The 23,968-nt window shown below is 31.0% G+C and overlaps 2 protein-coding genes across 2 annotated transcripts; both read left to right on the forward strand.

The window, feature by feature from the left end:
* Window positions 1–16,186: 16,186 nt before the first annotated feature.
* Window positions 16,187–19,823, forward strand: LOC134705814 (uncharacterized). Its single transcript, XM_063564531.1, has 3 exons — window positions 16,187–16,394; window positions 16,685–16,828; window positions 19,666–19,823. Exons 1-3 carry the CDS (start codon window positions 16,187–16,189, stop codon window positions 19,821–19,823), a joined length of 510 nt encoding a protein of 169 aa, XP_063420601.1.
* A 484-nt stretch (window positions 19,824–20,307) lies between these two features.
* LOC134707459 (uncharacterized) lies at window positions 20,308–23,812 on the forward strand. The gene is made up of 3 exons (XM_063567209.1): window positions 20,308–20,752; window positions 21,100–21,243; window positions 23,093–23,812. Exons 1-3 carry the CDS (start codon window positions 20,563–20,565, stop codon window positions 23,251–23,253), a joined length of 495 nt encoding a protein of 164 aa, XP_063423279.1. The 5' UTR covers window positions 20,308–20,562; the 3' UTR covers window positions 23,254–23,812.
* Window positions 23,813–23,968: the final 156 nt, after the last annotated feature.

Below are 23,968 nucleotides of genomic sequence, written 5' to 3' on the forward strand. Positions count from 1 at the left end.
TAATCTATACAAAATGTGTCATTTTGTCACAACCTGTAGCTTGAGAAAAAGCACGGTGACCTATCATATCATTTTTATTATATTTTTGAACATATATCAATCTAAACTACGTTTGAGCAAAGAATGCACTAATTCTATCATTTTTTGCAAGTCATGTTTTTCTCTGACTGTTTATGACGTCTTAACACTAAATCCATTGGATGTTGGAAGTGTACGGATTGATAGTTTAGTCTTTGATGCATGATTTTTTTAAGTTGTTAGTGGCTTTGAACTTACCGTCTTATACTCTCAGATCTGTTTATTGTGTCTTTTTGTGTCGGGATGTATAAGTACCCGGCCACGTCCACTTGTATTTTTGTCCATCTGATGAGTTAAGCCTTTTTGAACTGATTTTTATAGTTCGTTCTTATGTTGCACTGTTATACCACTGTCCCAGGTTAGGGGGAGGTTTGGGATTCCGCTAACATGTTTAACCCCGCCACATGTATGTGCCTGTCCCAAGTCAGGAGCCTGTTAATTCAGTGGATGTCGTTTGTTCATGTGTTACATATTTTTATTTTGGTTATTTTTTTTAATAAAATAAGGCCGTTAGTTTTCTCGTTTAAATTGTTTAACATTTTCTTATGGGGGCCTTTTATAGCTGACTATGCGATATGGGCTTTGCTCATTGTTGAAGGTCGTACGGTGACCTATAGTTGTTAATGTCTGTGTCATTTTGGTCTGTTGTGGATAGTTTTCTCATTGGCAATCATACCACATCTTCTTTTTTTTTTTATATTTATTGTAGTTTTAACATAGGTAGGCATTATATTTGTGATTATTTTTGCCCGAGCAATAATGAAGGCTAAAATAACAAGAATATAATGCCTACCTATGTTAAAACTACCATAAAGTATAGCTTGCATCAATTATTTCCATTCTGAATAGGACAATTAAGGTAATTACTATGTTCGATAAGTATTAGTGTAAAAGTGTTTGCGTAGTTCTTTCATGAACCTCCGTTTTTGTTAGTAAAGAAGCAAACAGTTGGCACTGTGATTTTTTAGAGGGAGGAGCATAAACGGTTGTCGTATATATATGTCGAATATTTCAATTTCGGAATGCAACACATTACAGACATAATAAATGAATTACTAACATCATGTGCATCATTTAAGAGTTTGAAAGTGTTTTAAAGTTAAGGAAATATATTAAGTGCATGATAATTTAGTAAAAGAGGTACGAAAGATACTAAAGGGACAGTCAAACTCATAAATCTAAAACAAACTGACAACGCCATGGCTAAAAATGAAAAAGACAAACAGAAAAACAATAGTACACATGACACAACATAGAAAACTAAAGAATAAACAACACGAACCCCACCAAAAACTAGGGGTGATCTCAGGTGCTCCGGAAGGGTAAGCAAATTCATTATTCTGAAAAAGTCAATATACGCAAAAAAGCCATGTGCAAACAAATTTGATCAAATTTAATTGGATTTAAAGCATGGGTTTGTTCACAAGCGAAAGAAGCACGTTATATTAAAATATGCTTTTGATGATTTATTGGGAATATAAGATATTGTCTTTCACTTAATTACAGTTATAAATTATAAAAAGTCATCTTTTAAAGTCTACAATATGATTTTTCTTATTTAAATTTTCTGTATAAAAAAAACCGGGCCATTTGTTTAAAACACGGACGATTTCACAGTGGCTCTCGAAAAAATAACCGGACAATAACAAACACTGAATTCTTTGGTTAAATTCAAGGACATTGTGCCTCTTTGTTGATTAAAACATGTTTAGTTTTTAATATAAGATAGGCAGTAATGAAAAACACTATTATAATTACGAAATAGCAGTTAGTTGAACTTATCGCATGTTTCATCATTTGAAAAAGCCTAAGCTACACTCGAAATAAAAATGGACCGAATCCACGATCCTAGCCAGATACTATACCTACCTACCGCGGTCTAGAGCAAAACGAAAATATTATTGAAATTAATAAAAAAAAAAAAAAAGAAAAAAAAAAGAAGGATTTTTGGGGGAAAGAGGTAGGGCCTAACAAAAATTGCCCTGTCCCTATGACTTTTGATACCTTTCCTGATTTTCTCCATTCATAACCAGACATAATCTTTCTTAAAAGTTTTTTAATATGGCAAGCCGTTTTACTATTTATTCTAACTCAAGAAATCTCAAAAACTTAATAAGATATCTTATATACTTTATAAGATGTCTTATATATAGTTTATGAGATATCTATAAGGTATCTTGTAAAATATATAACGAAAAATGAAAACACTTTAGTTTTTTTTTTTTTTTTTTTTATTGATATATATCAAAATGAAAAAAAGATATCTTGTAAAATATATGAGATATCTTGTTATCTATATGAGATATCTATTATAGAACTAAAAAAGACCCCCCAATTGTCGTATTTTAAAAACTGAAAATAACTTCACGTACATATTTTAATACTTTTAGGATGGGAGGAGGCAGTCCAAGCCTTTGAGACACTCGCATTTCTTGCCAATCTAGCAACGTTAGTCGTTATGGGACTAAGATTTACTGTTATGAAAGAACAGAAGATATTGCCAATTGGAATCATTTTATTTCAGTTTGCTTCAGGTTGTATATGTAACATTTAGATAGTCGAAAAAATTACTTACTGATCCTTTCTAGTTAAAAAAAACCCCACTGACATGTATTTTTTTGTTTGAACTAACACTTAACAGACAATCTTAAAAGTTTATACATATATTTCGATCTGAAAAAGCTCTGTATTCACTATATACACAAATTACAATTAACATTGTTGAGCTTTGAGTTTTTATTCGTGATTTGTGTTACTTTAAGCTTTGTATTTTACTTGTAAATTAGTTTTTAGTTGCTCTGATTGTTTTTCACATTTTCGTCCCCGAGGGTATCACCAGCCCAGTAGACAACACTTCGGTGTTGACATGAATATCAATAATGTGGTCATTTTTATAAATTTCCTGTTAACAAAACTTTGAATTTTTCGAAAAAACTAAGGATTTTCTTATCCCAGGCATAGATTACCTTAGCCGTTTCTGGCACAACTTTTTGGTATTTTGGATCCTCAATGCTCTTCAACGTTGAACTTGTTTGGCTTTATAAATATTTTGATTTGAGCGTCACTGATGAGTCTTGTGCAGATGAAACGCGCGTATGGCGTACTTTATTATAATCTTGGTACCTTTGATAACTATTCATGCTAAACATTGGCAGATTGGTCATATTTTACTTCATTAACTAACTGTTTTCGTTTAGGTTAAATTGGGATGATCACATAAACAGTATCATAACATTATCTTAATAAGTGAACAGAGGTTAAGCTATCAACGAACTGACTAACACATTTGTTTAGTTTTTATAGATTTAGATGGTTGATAACTTTATAAGGTAATTGATTAAGTTAATCCTTTGTGCACATAAATAAAATGTTCCGTATTTGGCAACTAGTAATTTAAATGTATTCACTGACCAATTTATAAAAAATGGTCTAAACTGGGTTCTTCATTGGCAAAACTTTTTGGAATTTTGGATCCTCAATGCTCTTCAACTTTGTACTTTTTAGGCTTTATTGATATTTTGATATGAGCGTTACTGGTGAGTCTTATGTAGACGAAACGCGCGTCTGGCGTACTTAATTATAATCATGGTAGCTTTGATAGCCTCTGTCTTCCATACTTTTTTTTTCAATTTTCTATTTTCTCTTTTGATTATTCTTCTTTTTCAGTTGTATTGGCATATTTTCTTTATTCTTTTTTTCCCATTTATTTCCCTTCATTTTATTTTTTTTACAACTTACTAGTATTTAATTTTGTATAAACCCCAATCCATAACTCCATACAATACAATACAATAGGCTTTATGTAGATTGGTTTCATTTCCAAATACACACCACAAATGTTGCTTATACGTCACCCAGAATGATCACAGCAAAACAATAACAATGAATCATAACGCATCAAGATTGAATGCAATTTCAGAATCTAATCGACCTGGGTAACATTCAGATAAAAAATAACGTATTTCAAAACTTTGTGATTGGTTAAAACGTCACCAACAATGAAAATTCAACCAATGACGTACCGTTTTTTTCCATTTTGGTGAACACACAATTAGGTTGCTCATATTCCTTAAATTATTAAAAGGCGAAATTATCTTCAAATCAAAAGAGATACCACGGTTACTAATTTTAAAGTTGTTTTGTTTTTTCTTTATTTGAATAAATAAATAACTTATACAAATCTTTTATTTCAGTTGGTCTTATCCTTCTAGGTGTGATCATATATGGTGTCAAAAGCCCTTTAACTAGCTATGGATTCGCGTTTGTTTTTGAGATTATATCTGCGAACATGATTCTTGTTGCTGGTATCTTCAGTGTCTTGGATTGGAGAGGCACTTCATTACCTGCAGTTAAACAATAGTACAATCGAAATACGAATTGCAAGTTGCATTTATTGATATTACTACTTAACTTTCGTGTATATTGTTTTTTCCGAGTACTATATATTGTTAAAATAAAAACACTGTTAATGTTAATCCTACTATTACAAACTAGGTTAATTGTAAGAGATAGACATACTCACCAACTAACCATGAATGTTTTACAAGAGTGCATTTCCTTCCAAAAAAGTTTTGTAAACGTTGTGTGCTGTTTTCTATAGTTTGTTAAGTGTTACAAAACTAGAAACAAATTCATCGATTAATCATTGTTTACTGGCCCTGTTTGAACCGTCAAAAACGTAAACAAACTTATTAAGCGGGTAAATAGCTTCTAAAGAATTTTTTTTTAGATACACATGACTTCTGTGCAGGTCTAATTTTATTGTCAGTTCTTCGTCATCATCAGATGATTGTAAAATAGCAGCACTGAAAAAAAGGAGAACATACACCTAATATACCTAAATTTGAGTAATTGTTGTCATTGTTTTGAGTTATAACACTCAAGATTATACCTCTTTTTCTTTCCTCAGAATCAATCCTTTTTTTAATTGGCAAAATATGAATAGAAAATTGATTCAATGTTAAAGTTTGAAGGAAATGCAGCGTATGTTCGAAGAAACGACGAACGACAAAATGTAGACTAATTTTTAGTGAGTATAGTTTGTCAAATTTTATGCAAACTTTGCAAACGTATGTTGGAAACATACGTGTGCTCGCTGAACCTTTTGTATCGGTTATGTTAGAAACAAATGCAATCTTTATATACCAAATTATTGTCATTCAAGGACGTTAGGTTGAATGTCAAGTTTTTGGATTTTTGTCAGATCTTCGGAATCTTCTGGTTTTATCTATTTTAATACCATAACTATTTTTTCAAATTGACCCCCATTTTTCTTTTTATAATATATATCTTTTAAATGTATAATGATAAGTCATCAGTAAAACTCTCATAAAAATTGTAATTATTCTTTAATAGGTTTTGAGAACTTTAACTTGTCAATGGTAAAGGTATATAAAATCAAGAGAGAACATTTTCCCGCCAAAACTTCAATTGCTGATATCTCGACAACAAAACACATTGACCTATATATATATATTTTTGATTCTTTTATACTTCTTATTAATTTAAAACTTAATAGCGAACTCCCTTCAAAAACATAGTGAATGATAGGATTTTATATTCTTTGGTGTGTGGCTACGGCCTGCAAGAAAAAAATATCCTTTTGTTGTTTTATCATTAAAGAGAACCCCAATATTTTCATTTTTTTTTAAAAGACATTACGTTTTAAATTAAGCCATGAAAGCTCATAAAAAAAGCTCAAAAATACTAACAACTTTAACATCAGTCAGTTAAATTATTATTGTTATGTTTATAAGTATTTATTTATTTTTAAGGGAAAGGGAAGTTGTCATGATCCAGTTAATTACCGACCTATTTCGCTTACAAGTATCATATCCAAAATTATGGAGAAAGTTTTATTCAAGCATATGTTTAATAACTTGAAAGATCACAATTTATTATGTAAATTTCAATCTGGTTTTCAGCCAGGTGATAGAACAGTAAATCAACTAGCAGAAATATATGATACTATTATATCCAATCTTGATCAAGGAAAAGATATTCGCTTTATTTTTTGCGATATTTCCAAAGCTTTTGACAAAGTTTGGCATGATGGTTTGCTATATAAATTGAAAGTTTTTGGTATCCATAGTAATTTAACTGATGGGTTTTATTCATCTCAAAAAGGTACCAGTCCTGGGGTACCCCAAAGGCTTGGTACTGGGTTCATTCCTTTCTTCTTTTTTTTTAAACTTATATTAATGATATTGTGGAAAATATATGAGTAATCATATTAGATTTTTTGCAATTGACACCTCTTTATATGCCATTATTGATGATGACTATGATACTGTTTCTATGTCTTTGACTGATGATCTTGGGAGAGTTAAAACATGGGCCGAAAACTGGGCTGTAACCTTTAATCCCTCTAAAACAGAAACCCTATTATTTTCTAGAAAAGATATCAATCCTCCCCCTTTATACTTTGGCATTGGAGGGGACCAAATAAAAGAAGTTAAAAGTCACTGTCACCTAGGTCTCAACTTTGAGAGTAGGCTAATTGATAATTACATATAAATGCAATTTATAAAAAAGCATGTTCTAGATTACATTTATTAAGACAAGTAAAATATAGTTTGGATCGAAATGTACTTATTATAATTTATACTGCATTTATTCGCCCTATTCTAGAATATGCAAACATTATATGGAATAATTGTACTTTACAAGAATCTAACTTATTAGAAAGTGTTCAAATTGAAGCTGCTCGTATTATAACTGGTCTCCGACGTACAACTTCTCTTAAAAAATTATACACTGAAATAGGTCTTTAAAATTTATCAGACAGAAGGAAGAAGCATAAACTTACTACATTTTATAAAATAAAAATTGGATTTTCTCCAAGCTATATGATAGATTTATTAGAACCTTGTTTTCTCACACCGAATGATTACAATCTTAGGAGAGACTCTCAGAATTATACCATACCAAGGTGCAGAACAGTTTCATATTATAAAAGTTTCATACCTTCTGTTGTTAAACTCTGGAACGAATTAGATACTAATGCTAAAAATGCTTTGTCGATTAACCAGTTTAAATCTGTAATATATGCACCTTTATTTCTATATCATTCATATATTCAATTTGTATATCTTTAATTTCTTAAATCTATTTTTTTTTCTTTCTTTTATTATTAACATTCTAAATTCTTTTTATATTATTATAATTCTTTAATGTATCAATATGGTTACTACTCGCTGTCGTTTTTCTTGTGGTGCAATAATTTATTAAAAATAAGTACATGATATCAAACATGTTGCTTTAAAAATGAGATATTACATTTATTATTTTAGATAGCTGACTGGAGACCATTTAATTTAATAGGAGACCTCTAAATCAATGTTGGAGTTACTCAAACTTTAAACTGTTTTTCATAGTATATTTTTTATTAATTTTTCTGAGTTAACATTTGAAGCATTTCGAAAATAGTCATACTTTTGATCTGAGTTAACTATTTGAAACATCATTCCAGTCAGCTAGGGGGTATTTTTGAAAAATTAAAAATTAACCTAATATTGTTTAGAGTAGATCTGAATCATTACGACAAATTTATGTGACGTATATAATTTTTCTGACGTCAGACACTCAAATCAATCCATGTGTTCGTAGATAGTAGATGTTTTTGTGTCCTGTTAAATTGTTCCTTTTAAAATTGTTATACGATGATGACTGATGTACCCATATTTTTACTATTTTATTAATTGTGACTGTTTATTTAACGCATCATGTAAATGTAGCGGTTTTTGATGAGACTGTTATTAAAGTGAGAGGGTTAGCGCTATAGAACCAGGTTTAATCCACCATTTTCTACATTTGAAAATGCCTGTACCAAGTCAGGAATATGACAGCTCTTGTCCATTCGTTTTTGATGCGTTTTGGTTTTTGATTTTGCCATGTGATTATGGACTTTCCAAATTGATTTTCCTCTGAGTTAAGTAGTTTTGTGATTTTACTTTTTACTCCCTCCTAAACTGGGGCTTGAATCTGTACTTTCTACTTATCACTACGCCATATTATACATAACAGAAAGTAAATTTGTTTAAGTATAAATAAAATTGAGAATGAAAATGGGGAATGTGTCAAAGAGACAACAATCCGACCATAGAAAAAAAAACAACAACAGAAGGTTACCAACAGGTCTTCAATGTAGCGAGAAATTCATTAAATATATATGTACGAATAAAGCAGTTGCTGAGACAGGTGGTGGTTGAAATAACTTTCAAAAAGTGAGCACATCATACGTGATTTTTTCTCGATTTAAGCTGAAATAAATAAAAAGAATATAAAGCAGTGTCCCGATTTTAACAATTTTAGTTAACAGTTCATTCATTTTCTTTGTTGCGATAGTATTTGCATTTTACACCTGTTAATTTTGAGATAATACTTCATGGGGTTTTGGCAGCGATTTAGAATAATCTACACGCGAGTTCTTGTGTAACAATATTTCGGAACCGCTTGCGTATGGCGTTCGTTTTTCTACTGCATACGTTCATTGTGAGCTTGTTGACATTATAGAGGCTGTTAAAACAGCACAGGCTACCGTCGTCTTCCCAAACAAGAATTTGTCGTCCCACGTTTTTAGTTATCCCTCTTAGGAACAAATCATTATTTAATACAATATGAAAGAGGTAGGTCCTGTCATAGGAATCGACGGATATGAAAGATGGGAAATTTTGGACTGCTACTGGAAAAAGAAAGTATATTGGACAGGGAAAGAAATTTATCTTTTCAACTGGCCATTTCCGGACCAGTACAGCAAGGGTGACACTCTCTATATACAAAGCATCGGAATTAACCAACCGACTAGGCTGCGTATGTATATATCATACACAGCTGAACGATCATCCAGCTGTAGGAAGGGTTTAATGAAAAGACCGACAGTATACTATATCTTTACCCCAGTTACCCTTGGTTTGAAGAGAAAAGTTCTAAATGAAAAGTCCAGACGAATTTTCTCTCTGAAAGTCAAAACTGAAAAACAAAATCATTAATGTATTAATGAAGAAATTTTTTTTTTTACCTGAGCAAATTGTTTTCCATTTATCTACACTGAACTTGAATTTAGAGATAGGAACTTTATTATGATAACGTTTGGTTCATTATTGAATACTTTATATCCTTTCGAACTAGAGTTAAAGGATACAACAGATACAGTTAAGTCTGCTTCATATCTTGACTTACATCTAGAAAATGTCAATGAGGGTCTGTTGAAAACAAAACTTTACCACAAAAGTGATGATTTCAGCTTCCCAATTGAGAAATTTTTATTTCTATGTAGCTTCATTCAAGCAACGCCTTCATACGGAGTATATATCTGACAATTGATACGATATTCCCGGACTTGTATAACCGGAACGAAAGACTGTCAGCTTCACATGATGAAAATCTTACAAATTGTAATCAAAATGAAAGTTTTACATTACGGCATTTCTTACAATCGTTGAAATATTTGTTTCCTTTTATAAAGGAACTAAAATAACAACTCACATTTCGTGCAGAAATTTAAAAGAATGTTATGTAAAATATAGTCAATATCCTCCAAGAATTTAACAATGTTCCTAACTATAATACAACATGTGTAGGTTTACATATACGAAGAGGTAAACTGGTTAATAGTCGGAGATTTCAATGTTGCTTCACCGGGATATCTGATAAGAGCTGTCAATTATTTCAAGGACAGATATCAAAATCTTATATTTATAGTTGCATTTAATGAAAAGCGTTGGGCCAAAAAATATATGTCTTCTTAAATATCTGTAGAATTTATACAAAACAGTGCTGGGGTCGACATGGCAACATTGGCATCTTGCAACCATACAGTTATAACAGTTGGAAGCTTTGGTAGGTGGTCTGGTTGGTTGGCTGGTAGAGAATTGACATACTTCAAATGGCGAGCTTAATCAGGATCTGGATTTGGGAAGAGAATAAACTACAAAGACTATTTATATCCAGGATGGATTGGGTTGTAACATGTGTTCATTCATATTAAATACAAAGTTATTCCATGTTTCACAAAATTTATGACATTTCATTGGTTGAGATCAATCCATGTGGCGCCGTGTTATACTCATCGTTTTGATTATTCAGAAACTACTTTGAGCAAAAATGAAACAACATGATTGCGACAAATAAGCAAAATTATGGTTTGTATAATCATATGCTTTTTGTCATTAAGATTCGACCGTCATTATATTAAACAACTTCAAAAATAATATTGAATACATATCTTGTTCATTCGTCAAACCTTTTCCGTATATCAAACACTTATTCAATAATTGTCTAACTTAACTTGAAGTTTCGATGGAATTTTTTATTGAAACTCTTCTAAAGAATAAGCTTTTGTCTTTCCTTTATAGGATATGTATTCATACACGCCCAATTCCTTACATCGGTACAGGGGGAAACCAAAGTAAAGCATTCTTTTTATAATATTATTTGAGAAAAACACCATGAAAGCAAGTCTTAATAAATATAAGAAAATAACATTACATGAACTTTTAACTTGTAATTATGCTAATCAAAAGTCGAAAATTTTAACAAATTATTATTTTTTTTTTTAATTTTAAATGAAATAAGATAAACGTCACAACCAATACATCACTTTTAGTGGCGTTGACATATTCGTTCGACGCACAGTTTATAATTCTATTGTTGTGTCCTGGCATAATGTCGTTAATTCATGGAAGGTATCCGTTATTTTTCATTCTGTGGCTTACATGTTTTAATGTAATATAAGGTTAATTATTTATGGGTTTTCTCCGTCTTGAGTGTTCTTGCGTTTACTTGTTCTGAATTCCTGTCAAGTATTGTTGTCATTTTAGAGGTATTGTAACATTGCCATATAAGCGAAGAATTGGCTAGTCATCAAACCTATTCAACTCACCATTTTACCCCTTAAAATGCCACGTACCAAGCCAAGAGAATATGGCATGGCAGTTGTTGTCAAATAGTTTGTTTTTTGGTAAATTGGTGTTTGATTTTGTTGATTTCCTCTTAAAGTTGATATGTTTCCTCAGGTTTTGGTTTATGACCCGGTTGTTTTCCATTTATCGATTCATTACTTCTATTGAATAGCAAAATACATCATTTGCCTTTATTTATCATTGTGTTGAGTCACACAGATTTTGAATATCATAAAGGCATCACATTATTTATGTATGTGCCTGTCCCAAGTCAAGAGCCTGTAATTCAGTGGTTGTCGTTTGGTTACGTGTTACATATTTGTTTTTCGTTCATTTTTTTTTTATATAAATAAGGCCGTTAGTTTTCTCCTTTGAATAATTTAGAATGTCATATCGGAGCCTTTTATAGCTGACTATGCGGTATGGACCTTATTCATTGTTGAAGGCCGTACGGTAACCTATAGTTGTAAATGTCATAATTTAGAATAATGCTACTTTGTACAACGAATAAACTTTAAAAAAACACAAAACACGAGCACATCCTGAATAGTTATCAAAAGTACCAGGATTATAATTTTATACGCCAGACGCGCGTTTCGTCTACATAAGACTCATCAGTGACGCTCAGATCAAAATAGTTAAAAAGCCAAACAAATACAATGAAGTGATAAAACAATCACTTTTGTGTATTTATATGTCGTAAAGCACATCAAGAAACTACTACAAGTTTATTTATAATACACGCAGTCAAACATTGTGTGCAACAAAACAGTCAGGATTCTTCTTCGTCAAAATTATCTCCACATTACGACAGTTCATTTTCACAATCGTAAAATTGGAAGCCATTGTAGAGATGACGCGCTGCCAATTTTGCTCTTGAAAACCGATAAATTTATTCACATAGCACCATTACTTACGATGAATTTGACCTACCGAATTAGACTATTTACCGGATTTGTAATCACATAAGCAACACGACGGGTGCCGCATGTGGAGCAGGATCTGCTTACCCTTCCGGAGCACCTGAGATCACCCCTAGTTTTTGGTGGGGTTCGTGTTGTTTATTCTTTAGTTTTCTATGTTGTGTCATGTGTCCTATTGTTTTTCTGTTTGTCTTTTTCATTTTTAGCCATGGTGTTGTCAGTTTGTTTTAGATTTACGAGTTTGACTGTCCCTTAGGTATCTTTCGTCCCTCTTTTAAATGTCAGTTGTATTTTTAAAGACAAATGTATCTACTAGCAAATTAGCATCAGTTTATGATTTTCGTCTGCATTTCTTCAACTTAAAACTATTGTCTGATCGGTTGTCAGGTAGCATTTTCGAAAATTCCTTAACATTAAAAAAATTCTAATTAAATCTTTCGTGGAAGTGCAGACTAAAAATATTCAGTGGTTGAAGATTATAAACCCTAGTTATCAAACACAAACAATTACATTTTTGCTAGGACATGCATTTCCATCATCCAACTCAAATGATTAATTGTTGGTTGCTTAACATCCAGTGGCAAATATTTCACGCATATTAAGGACACGATCAAGTTCACAATAAATACTATAGGTAGGGACAGAAATTTTGCCTCGCAACAGGCCACCTACGGAACCCCAAGAGTTGTTGCGAGGGTTGTTAACGTGCAAAGAGCGTGGCACTCTCCTTACACGAGGCATCGGATTTAACGTTCCCAATCTGACCGGACGTGACTGCGAACTTGATACATGCCGCACAGCCAAACGGGCGCCCAACTTCGGCAAGCGTTTTACTGCCGGCCGGGAGAAGACCAAGTGACCATATTTCTATTCCCTAGTCACCAATCCAACTTAAAAGACTGTCGTCACGTTCTTATAGCAAAACAATAATACATGTAGTTATTCGCTACTCTGTTTTTGTGATTCATTAGATAGGCAATTCACTTGACCCATATATATTTCATCCTTTTCATAGTGTGATTTTTTGTTTGTTATACAGTCAACCTGCAGCTTAAATATATAGAAATGATAGAATCTGAAGCGAGATGATATATCAAATACTTTTGCTTTGTACGTTTTAAAGACAAAATATACACCACAAACACGCCCTAACATAAAAAGGTGCACTCGATTTTTTCTTTTCAATACAATTGTTACCCCTTTTGGGGATTTTTTTCTTGAGTCACATAATGGAAGGGCAGACACGAAATTACTGAACTAATAGATTGATATGTTCTCCGTCTGTGGTAATTTTTTTTTAAATCGGAGGTTATGCATTTTCTACATCCAACTTGATAGATACCCACGTCGACTTGATATCATTTTGTTCTGCAAAAGAAAAATTTAAAACTTATGCAAATAGTGTTTTTAAAATAAACACTTTGTAGTTGAGAAGAAAATTGTCGTTTCAGTTTATTTGTTTCTATTAACTTCAAGAATTTGATCTATAGTTAACATAACAGTATTAAAGCGTTTATCGCCTTCTTTAACAAAGAGTTTCGATTCTTTTGTTCTATTTCAACTAGGTTTCCGCCTGAAAAGCATTAGTTCGGATGACCTCATTCAGGTCATACTTTGTGTTTTAACGCCATTTTTAAGCACCGCATTTTAGCTTTAACGGGGAGGCCTTTTTTTATTGGTATAGGAAGCCGGAGTGCCCGGAGAATACCACAGAATTTCGATAGGAAAACTGAATATTCTAGTCAATTAAGGTTATGGTCAAGAGCACCTGCACAAGCGGGGTTCGAACTCACAACCTCAGTTTTGACTGGATAGTGATTACAGAAGAAACTAATGAAACTACTCGTCTACCGAGGCCCATAGGACTTAAAAATAACATGACAAACATTAACGTACACTTGACAAACACTTTCATGAAAGGTCGAATCTAAACTGATAGAACGTCCAATCAAATATAAAATTGAACAGCACTTAAACCTTAACATTTCTTTCTTAACATTGTGAAACATATAATTTAAGGATGTGCACCTCTGAGGAGCCAAACATTTCTAGAATTAAACTTTTTTTCTTGATTGAAAAACTTGATTGGTCGTAAAATTTGAAAACTGGATTACTCAAATATCATTCCTTGTAAATACACAATTTTTTCACAGAGTTATGTTTGATTATAAAATTTTTAAAATTCATTGATACTTTCCACTTGTATCTCTTGTTTTGGAAATAATTCAAGAACTAGATTTCAACGAGACTGAACAAGTCTGAAAAGTCAGAAGAATACATCCTTAAGCAATATATACCTAACGTTCTACCTTCTTTCTTTACCAATACATGGCGATATTGCAAAGATTTGTATCGTTCTTGTCCTTCATAGCTTGCGTATAAGGATAATTTTTCAATCTTCCTCAAGGAAATGAAAAGGAATATTTACTCAAGTACCATTATCTTAACTTCATGAAAGTCATTTCATTATAATACCATATTATTTTACATTCTCTCAAACAATATAAGCTACTCAGTCAAACAAAAGAAAGAACAAAAAAGAAACGGAAAGTAAAGGACAATCGTCAATATCTGCTTCCTTATTGGACACGAAAAACAAGTTATTCCAAATATATGTGAATATCGAGGAAGGAATTGTACAAAATTGAAAAACTGGAATAAAAGTCATGTTTCTTTGTTTTCCCTGCTTTTTTAAAAGTTATATGTCTTAAAGATTTAATAGTAGATCAATGAAACTAAGCTTCTTACTTTTGTGTTCATTTTTCGTTTTGCTGAGGAGCTGATAGAGAGAGAATCTATACTTAAGAAAAACTATTTGAAACTTAATGAAGATTAAAATATTTTGTTCTACGTAAACACTGCCGACTGGGACGAGAATAAACTGCATCAGCTATCGCCACAGCTATGTCACTTTAGTGTATTTAAATCTCATTGGTCAACATTTCTAACAGAGATATATTTTCAATTTAAAAAATATATAAAAAAGAAAAGGAACACTATTTTATTCCTGTTCTTCCGTTTTGTCTACTTCCTTCTTTTTTTGTACGTGATTTTTGTTGTTGTGCATATACTTATTTTGTTTGCTTAGGGAATACCACATCCTTCTTTTCGTTTCCATTGAAATGGTGTCAAAAGTGTTACATTTCAAATTGTAACAAAACTATTTTGACTGTTTTTTTCACCTTGTTTTTTTTGGATGATTCAGACAAAAGTTTCAATTCAGTTCTACTTTGAAGACGTAACCTTCTTTACTATATAGTTATGACATTGTAGTTTTGAATCCGTATTGAATTATTGAAAAATGGACCGACCTGCTTACAATCCATGATTCTGAACTGAGGAGTGCCCACATTGCATCCAATATATTCATTAATTTGAAATTGATAAAATTTCTTCTTTACTTTGATATTAACAAAATATTATTTCTTTTTGAAAATTAGAATATATTTAGATGATTATTTTACATGATAAATCATACTGAAGGATATCTTTAATCAGAAATATTTCTAATTAAAGATACTTACATTAGATTTTTCTTTTTTTATCATTGGTGTTGCTTGGTATTCTTTTCATGCGTTTATAAATAAAGTATTGATATATGAAATAAATAGTTGAACGCCCACCCAGTCAGTCTGTCCGACGAAATGCATTCATTTTGTAAGTCGTCGTAGATTAAAGTCAAGACTTATACGTGCATCGTTGATGTCGAAATTTATTCATAACTATTATAAAATTGACAAAAGCTAGCTAGGCTAATCCTTCTGATATTTTCAATGCTATCCTGAAACAACAAACGAAAAACAGGAAAACAAGAAAACAATAGATACCAGATCATTTAATTTCAACATTCGGATATATTGACTATGTTATTGCATCGGTTGTCTATTTTTGTTTAATTGGATTCTAATAATATATACTGAAAATACCATTAAGCAAGCTGTTTTAAGTAGTAACTATTGAAACACTAATTTTGCCTTTAAATATCAAACCAGTTATCGGAACAGATTTGCAGACTAAGTAATTCTTTATTTTGTCGTGATTAACTTCAGTGCAAGGTATTTGCAACTTCAAATAACACATTTTTTTCTACAAACAGGACAACTCTTCAATTATTATTGTCATTAACGGAAAACTCGGCAAAGAAATTATTACAAAACCCATGTATAAGGAAGTATTTTTTTTCGCGCTTCCTTCAGCTTTATAGCATAGATAGTATAAATATCAACTGAACAACTTTATTTATGCTTTCAAAGTATATGGTGCGGACGCAATCAACATCTGACAATGGGTTTATTTGAAGGAATTTCGAGATTTGTTCTCATATCAACAATTTTGACTGCTGTTGGATTTCTTGTACATTTGATCAGTTATGGAGCACCATACTGGTTAAAAAGTGGTGAATTTCATGTAGGACTTTGGAAATTATGTATTGGCAGCCAGTGTTATAACACAGTTAGCAAGACTTTCAAAGATCTATTTGTAGCATACGAAGGTTTGTATTCCTTTATTAATTTAACTCGTTAATACTAGTAACTGTATCTCAAAGAAATAATGACGATTTTCTTTTCGTCTTAGTTTCTTTGAATTTCTTTGAATTTCTATGATATAATTCACTCATTTTGAAATTTTGCTTCAGATCTGCATGATTAGATGAGTATATTGTTTTTTTCGGGACGATACACTGTACTTTCAAGCGTATAAGCCATTTACGTAAACTTAACAAAACCCAAATGGTATTAACTTAAAATTGTGAATAATTACATGTACAGTGTTTGTTTTTAGGATGGTTAGCGGCAGTTCAAGCCTTTGAGACACTTGCCTTTCTAGCCAGTCTAGCAACGATAGCAGTTATAGGACTAAGATTTACAGTCATGAAAGAACAGAAGATATTGCAAATTGGCATCTTTATATTTCAGTTTGCTTCAGGTTGTATAGAATAGAATATTTTTTTTCATTTTAATTAAAGGGACCATAAAGGGCATAAAATTATATTGACATAATAAGGGTAACAACAACAATTGTAGTCACAGAGTACATGTATAATATATCTAGTATAATATATCTATTATATTAGCATTAGTCAAAATCAGAGCAAAACTACATATATATATTGTGAATAAAAGAATGAAAATACATTATATGCATTCATTCTCAAATCTTTTACTTGCCTAAGTGTCGATATTCATATACCTGATCACCTTAATTCAAAACAGTAACCAATATAACAGCTCAGTTTTCCGATAAGAGTTACATTTTCTTTGGTCATAAATACTTATAAGATAATATATAAGTTTTTAAGTTTAAAACAATTATTAGAAATGGCTTGAAAAAAATTTCTCTTTGATTATCATAACGTGGGCATTCTTACAAAAAATAAAGCTCGTCTTCAACTTTTCCAAGTGAGCAATTTGAAAAAAAAACCGCTCTGATCTGTTTATATGTTTTTTTTAATATATGTCTGTAAATTTTTGTGAGCGCTAATTCTTAATTTACAAATTGACTGTCTTTTTTTAAAATCCTGTAGAGAAAAATAAGAACTCCCTTTTCAGAGTTAATTGTTTGATCCTCCAGTCTATTCCAAAATTTAAGATAACTTTCACATAGTTTATTGTTAATATACTGACATAAAGAACCAATTATTTGGTCAAATTTGGTAAAGCAATCTCTCGTAATATTATCCATACCTGAGTGTCATGTACTTACAATAGAAATATGCAATTGTTTACAACATATGAATGCATCAAATGATAATCCTTTTTTCAAACCTTTCAGTCTTTGACAATGCTGCAACATTGATAAAATTATAGTAAAATATATAGGAAATATACCAAGCTCTAACATCACAGCTATATTACTTGACTTTCTGTTTACACCAAGACTTGATTTCACATTGGTTATAAGCTTTTTCTGAAGAAGAATCCTGACCAAAAACAAGCAACTGAATCAAAACGAAGCATTCCCCATATTTCACTGTCATATTTAATAGTAGAGGTTTAATTGTATGATCATAATGATGTAAAGGTGACAAAACTAGGGTTATAAGATTACAAGCATTTCTGTAGATAAAACATGCTTTTAAAGTTTTGTTGTATAGTTCATCTTGACAGTGCTTGAATATGCCACTAGATTTATATGTGATTCCATTGTGTATATGTGATACTAGTATTAAGTTAGACGTAAAATTGATAACAGGTCCTAGTTGACTGATGAACACTGACATATATTTTGTTTCTTTCGATTGAACTGACTTTCAACAGACACTATAAAAAGTTTATATATTTGCACATACCAAAGCTGTCCAGTCGACACACATGTAATGCTGTTGAGTTCTGTATTCTAATAAATACACCACATTACAATAAATCGTTTTAGCTTTGAGTCATTTTATGTAATTTGTGTTACTGTATTTTTGGTCTTTTTTCTCGTAAATTAATTCTAGTTTACTCTGATATTTTACCCAATCAAGGTCTTTTCTATTATTCCGTATAAAGTATCTAACTAAGATAATGCGAGGTTAACGAGCCCAGCCTTTGAATAATCAAATAAGGTTACTTTTTATGTTAACAATAGAAAAGTCGATAATTTTTTAGTTCATTTATTCACTGCTGACGTTTTAGGTTGAATTGGGAAGCCAACTTTTTCAGTTTAATCATATTACTTTTAAATAAATTTTTGTGAATAAAAAGAAGTTTTTGTCTGTTTATTTAAAATGTTTTGCAAAATATTTAAAATAAGTTCTTGCTACGATACAGTCTTTTGTAAAGCTATCGCAAACTAATTAGTAACTCAATTTACTATATAATAAAACTTAATAATGCTTTGTTTTCTTTAAAATACAGAAGCGTGTAGATAGGCGTAAATCATAATTCACCAATGATTCCATTTAAAATAATTATCTTTTAAACGGATGAACCCACGTGATCTGCTACATTTCAAAATTTCTAGAGAATGTGCTTTTTGATAATGTAAACATTTTCAAAAAGAACTAGCAAATCCAACTTATCATTGTTAATGATGAAAATAACTAGAAAATTTGTCCATTTAAGCAAAGTAGAGACACCGAACAAATGTTTTACTTTTAATCAAAAGGACATTGGTTAATGTTCAAAACAAGCTCAAAATTTAGATAAGTATTAAACTTCATTTCAATATATTCAACTCAACGAAATGGCGTGATGAGGATGATCCGGAAATAAAACTAATATTTTGGTTTTTCAAATTATTAGAAAAGAAATCGATTCTGATTAATTTTTTTAAAATGAGCTGTATAATTCTCATATAAAATTAAAGTTAGTGATATGGGGCAATACTATTTTATACTGTATGGAAGGAATAAAAACAAGGAGTCCGAACATTTGACAAATTTAAGTAATTGATGTTTACTTGAATAATACATTTTAATGGTAAGTTCATATCAAATTGGTGTAATCAGTTATGTGTAAATTAAGAAGGGAGTAGTTGTATGACCACACCAGAACAATACAATGAATCAAAATTCATCAAGTAATCACGCCGTGTCAGAATCTTATCGACCTAATATTATGATAAAAAACGTACATCGATTGGTTTAGTACGCCACCAACAATGGAAATTCAACCAATGACCTAGCATTATTTTTATTTCGGTGTACAAACAATGATGTTGCCCAAATTCCTTAGTTTCTTTACTTTAAATCAACAGAGTTGCCACGGTTAAATATTTTTAAGTTGTTTTCTATTTTCTTCATATGAATAATAATAATTTATATAAATCTTTTATTTCAGTTGGTCTTATCCTTCTTGGTGTAATCATATTTGGTGCCAAAAGTCCTTCATCTAGCTATGGATATGCATTTGTTTTTGAGATTATATCTGCAATCATATTTCTTATTGCTGGAGTCTTCAGTTTCATGGATTGGAGAGGCACTTCTGTACCTGCTTAATAGAAGTACAATCGAAACAAACATTGCAATTTACATTCATTACTATTGATACTTAAAAATGTCATGTACTTTGACCTATAAAGGTTAACTTTCACAAAATTGTGACTTGGAAAAGAATAACATAAATAACATCAGTTGTTCGACCTTTAAGTCAAATATGTTTTGTTAAAACATAGGTTTTCACTTTTTTGATCTTATGAAAAGTTTTGTTTGTGTTGATTTAGACCCTATTGACAGAATTATGTTTTGCATGCACACGTTGTATATGTATGTTGTATATATTTTAGGACAGCATTTAAATATAAAAAGGACGAATTTTAAAATAAGTCTATTCGTCTTGTCATTTGGAAATCTGTTTTTTACTCTTTTACGTTTTATTTTTTATATCTAGGATGGGCGTCAGTGAGGGACGTAGCATTCGCATTTCAGAATATTTATCATCGGAAGTAAACGTTTAACAGTATGGCTTGGTTTCTGCTATTATATTACGATAGTTGATTTACCCTCGCAATTTATTGTCTGTTGTCTTTTTCGACAACACTTACTAACTGGATATTCGTGGAATAAGTTAATTGTCCACTCAGATACAACTTTTCCCCTCTACTACGTCTCATTGAAATAGTTGCAGGAATATAAACTACTTATTATTCTATTTATACCCAGTCAAAAGGTATACATTACTGAACAAAATCATTCAGGTATTTAACCTATTTTGTGCGGACGCCATCAATATCTGACAATGGGGTTGTTGGACGGTTTATCAAAATTTGCTCTTGTATCAGCAATTTTGACTGCTATTGGATTTATTGTACATTTGATCGGTTACGGCGCACCGTACTGGGTTAAGGAAGGAAATGGTCATTCTGGAATTTGGAAATCATGTTATGGCAGCATTTGTTCTGACTTTGTTGGTAGTGGATATAATCCAGGTTTGCATTCATTTATCAGCTACTTTTTTTTTTAGAAAGAAATGCATTGTCTAAAAACCAAACGTTTGAAAAAAACTTTATCTCAAAGAAATCAATATAATTTCTGATCGTCTTATTTGCTTTAAACTTCCTATTGTAAGCCTTTTGTAATCAGTTTAAAATAAATTCTGTAATATAACCCATTCTTAACTGTCAATTTTTAGTAACATAATTGCTTCAAATTCAATTGAAGTAAGTATATTGTTCATAGTTTTGATTAATTTTTAAACGTGATAAACGTTACTTTTAAGCTGTGTACAAGTCTAAATTTAAATCGAAACATCTACACGCATATTTCTTGCTTTTAGAATGGTTAGAGGCAGTGGAAGCCTTCGAAACACTTGCCTTTCTTGCAATACTTGGTGCACTCATCGTTATGGGACTAAAATTAACAGTCATGAAAGAGCAGAAGATATTTTCCATTTTCATCTGTTTGCTGCAGTTTGCGTCAGGTTGTTACTGTTATATTTTTAGAATATATGAAAAATTGTTAACGGGTATGACGAAGGTTGAACCTTTGCAAAATAAATCCACATACATCATATATCAATTTACAGTTCTAGTTCAGTAATAACAGTATAATGTGATTTAAACACACCTTTCGTAGATAGGCGTAATTCAAAAGTGTTTTCTTCAAAATAATTACCTTTTCAAAGGATGGAAATACATGCTATTAAACGATTCTCGAAATTTATAAAGAATGCGTCATTTCAAAATTGTAAATATTCTTAATATAATGAAAATTTTGCGGAAAGTAAGAACTGGCAAATTAGATCTTGCGTTGTTACACTGATAAATAAATACGACCTCGTTCAGTGTTCAAAGAAGCTTTTTTTCAACAGTTAAAATGGGAGATACGATACTGGATATTAAAACATTGTTGTTAATCATGTTCAAATAGCTGTAATCAATGAAAATGTTTTGGTCGACGTAAACCGAAAATATTAAATCATTACCAATAAGTGTAAGATAACAAATAATTATAGTTATTTTTATACTTTTCTTAATTTCAGAGTGTCCATCACCCATTTATAATACGTTTACTCTATGTACTACCTCCTTAAGCAATTGCTTTTACATTTATAATTCCATTATATGACATGATTAACCTGAGAAAATGTTAACAGGTAGACAGATACTATTTTTTGAATTGCGTGAGGTTTAATATCTAGGACCAGTCCATATCAAATATATCAAATTAGTGTATTTAGTTATGGGTAAAATAGAAATCTTTTTTTAAGATAATTTCTCGTAATTAAAACCAAATTTAGAGTAATAAACCAAAGCTTTAGCTCAAATTGTTATATCTTTGAAGTCCATGATGTTCAAGGCATACATTTCACATTGATGTATTTAAAGCAACAGAAACACAGGCACTTGTCACTTTTTCTCATTAATACCTAAAACGATTATGAGGGAAATTGTCTGTGAACACAACGTTTAGTCTCATTCTGACTATTTCAATGGTATTGTCATGCAAAACGTTAACGTTAACCAAAATAAAGCGATCACCGAACTGCTTTCCCCATTTTGTTTTTTTTCTTTAGATTAAGATTGGAAATTTTTCAAGCTCACTTCATAAGTAAATCCGTTTTGCGCATAATTCAAGTTTACTGTAAATGTATGTTTGTCAACTAGGAATTGTGTTTACCGACCAAATTATAAACGAGGGTCTGAATCGGGGTTTCTTCACTTCTGTATTCCTTGATTTGATGCCATTTTGTATTATTTTTTATCAATTGATTTTGACGAAATGAATATCCTCTATTCTTATATAATATCTTAGCACACCGTTTTTCTCTATTCCTATTTTTATTGACCTATTTCCTTTATTATTATTCGCCCCTTTTATACTGCTGCATTGACGACTTACTCTCTATATTATAAAAGTTACCCAGACCATCATATACATTACAACACAACAAGCTCTATGTGGAGTCTGTACATTTTGACATAGAAACCGGAAATGTTGTGTATACGTCAGTGTGACAATAACCCAACAACACTATGAAACAAATTACCTCATTTGGCCACGCCGTTTTAGAATCTTTTTACATCTTGTGTGATATTTTAAAAAAAATCGATCACTGAAACGTTGTGATTGGTTTAAAACGTCATAAAGAAAGGACATCCAAACAGTGACGTAACGGTATTTTCATTTTAGTGTACTACTCATTTTACCAATAGTTTTTCGATTCTAAAAAGGCGAAATAATATATAATATATTTTTTTTCTCTCCATAGATTTATTATAAGATGCAGAATATTATAAATAAATGATTTGTCTAATTCTTTATTTCAGTCGGGGGTATCCTTCTTGGTGTGATTATATATGGTGCTAAATTTCCATCATCTAGCTATGGATTCGCGTTTGTTTTTGAGATATTAGCTTCGATCATTATTCTTGTCGCTGGAGTCTTCAGTTTTTTGGATTGGAGAGGTGCTTCTCAACCTGCAGTATAAACAGTAGTGCAAGCAAATCAAGCATTTTAAATTGCATTTTATAATATTGCTACTGAACATCTATGTATATTGTTATTTAGCTTCCGAGTACTTGTATAGTGTTATAAAATTTATAGGTTTTAGATATGTTTAGTATATGTATATGATAGAAATATTCATCCACTAACCATGACTGTTTTACTTAATATTTCAACAATTATTTCGTTTAAAATGCACAGTGAACAATAGGATTGTTTTCAACATAACTTATCCGTTGGTCGAGGCTGCAGTCCTGCAAGAGAGTTGTTTTTCCTTATTTTATCATTGAAGAGAACTGGAACATTAGCATATTTTGAAAAATGTATTTTTGTTATTGGCTGTGAATTTAAATGGAAGACCCACGAAAGCCCATAAAAGAAAGAATTTTGATTATCCTTCATGTCGGTTAAATCACTGTTCTAAGAATTGATGTAGCGAAACTTTTATATTTATGTAATACGTACATTGTAAAAGACTAACAACTTTAAAATCAGTTAATCATATTATCATTACTATGTTCATAAACATTTATGAAACATGACTGACGTATTGTTTTTTAAATTTTTTTTCATGAAGAAATTTTGCCACAATTCAATATATATATAAATTGTGAAGTCTCCTAAAAACTGTTTCTATTCCTAACATCACTGAAGAGACAAAAGTTTCGAAATCCGAATATGGTGTACAATTTTTTGAA

This window comes from Mytilus trossulus, chromosome 2, assembly GCF_036588685.1.
Source record: "Mytilus trossulus isolate FHL-02 chromosome 2, PNRI_Mtr1.1.1.hap1, whole genome shotgun sequence".
NCBI classification, from domain to species: Eukaryota; Metazoa; Mollusca; class Bivalvia; order Mytilida; family Mytilidae; genus Mytilus; species Mytilus trossulus.

Excerpts from the sequence above, each read along its gene's own strand:
- LOC134705814 (XM_063564531.1), top strand. The coding sequence starts at position 16,187 with ATGGGTTTATTTGAAGGAATTTCGAGATTTGTTCTCATATCAACAATT. Across the intron at positions 16,395-16,684 it reads TCTATTTGTAGCATACGAAG|GATGGTTAGCGGCAGTTCAA; the intron begins GTTTGTATTCCT and ends GTTTGTTTTTAG. Across the intron at positions 16,829-19,665 it reads TATATTTCAGTTTGCTTCAG|TTGGTCTTATCCTTCTTGGT; the intron begins GTTGTATAGAAT and ends CTTTTATTTCAG.
- LOC134707459 (XM_063567209.1), top strand. The coding sequence starts at position 20,563 with ATGGGGTTGTTGGACGGTTTATCAAAATTTGCTCTTGTATCAGCAATT. Across the intron at positions 20,753-21,099 it reads TGGTAGTGGATATAATCCAG|AATGGTTAGAGGCAGTGGAA; the intron begins GTTTGCATTCAT and ends TCTTGCTTTTAG. Across the intron at positions 21,244-23,092 it reads TTTGCTGCAGTTTGCGTCAG|TCGGGGGTATCCTTCTTGGT; the intron begins GTTGTTACTGTT and ends TCTTTATTTCAG.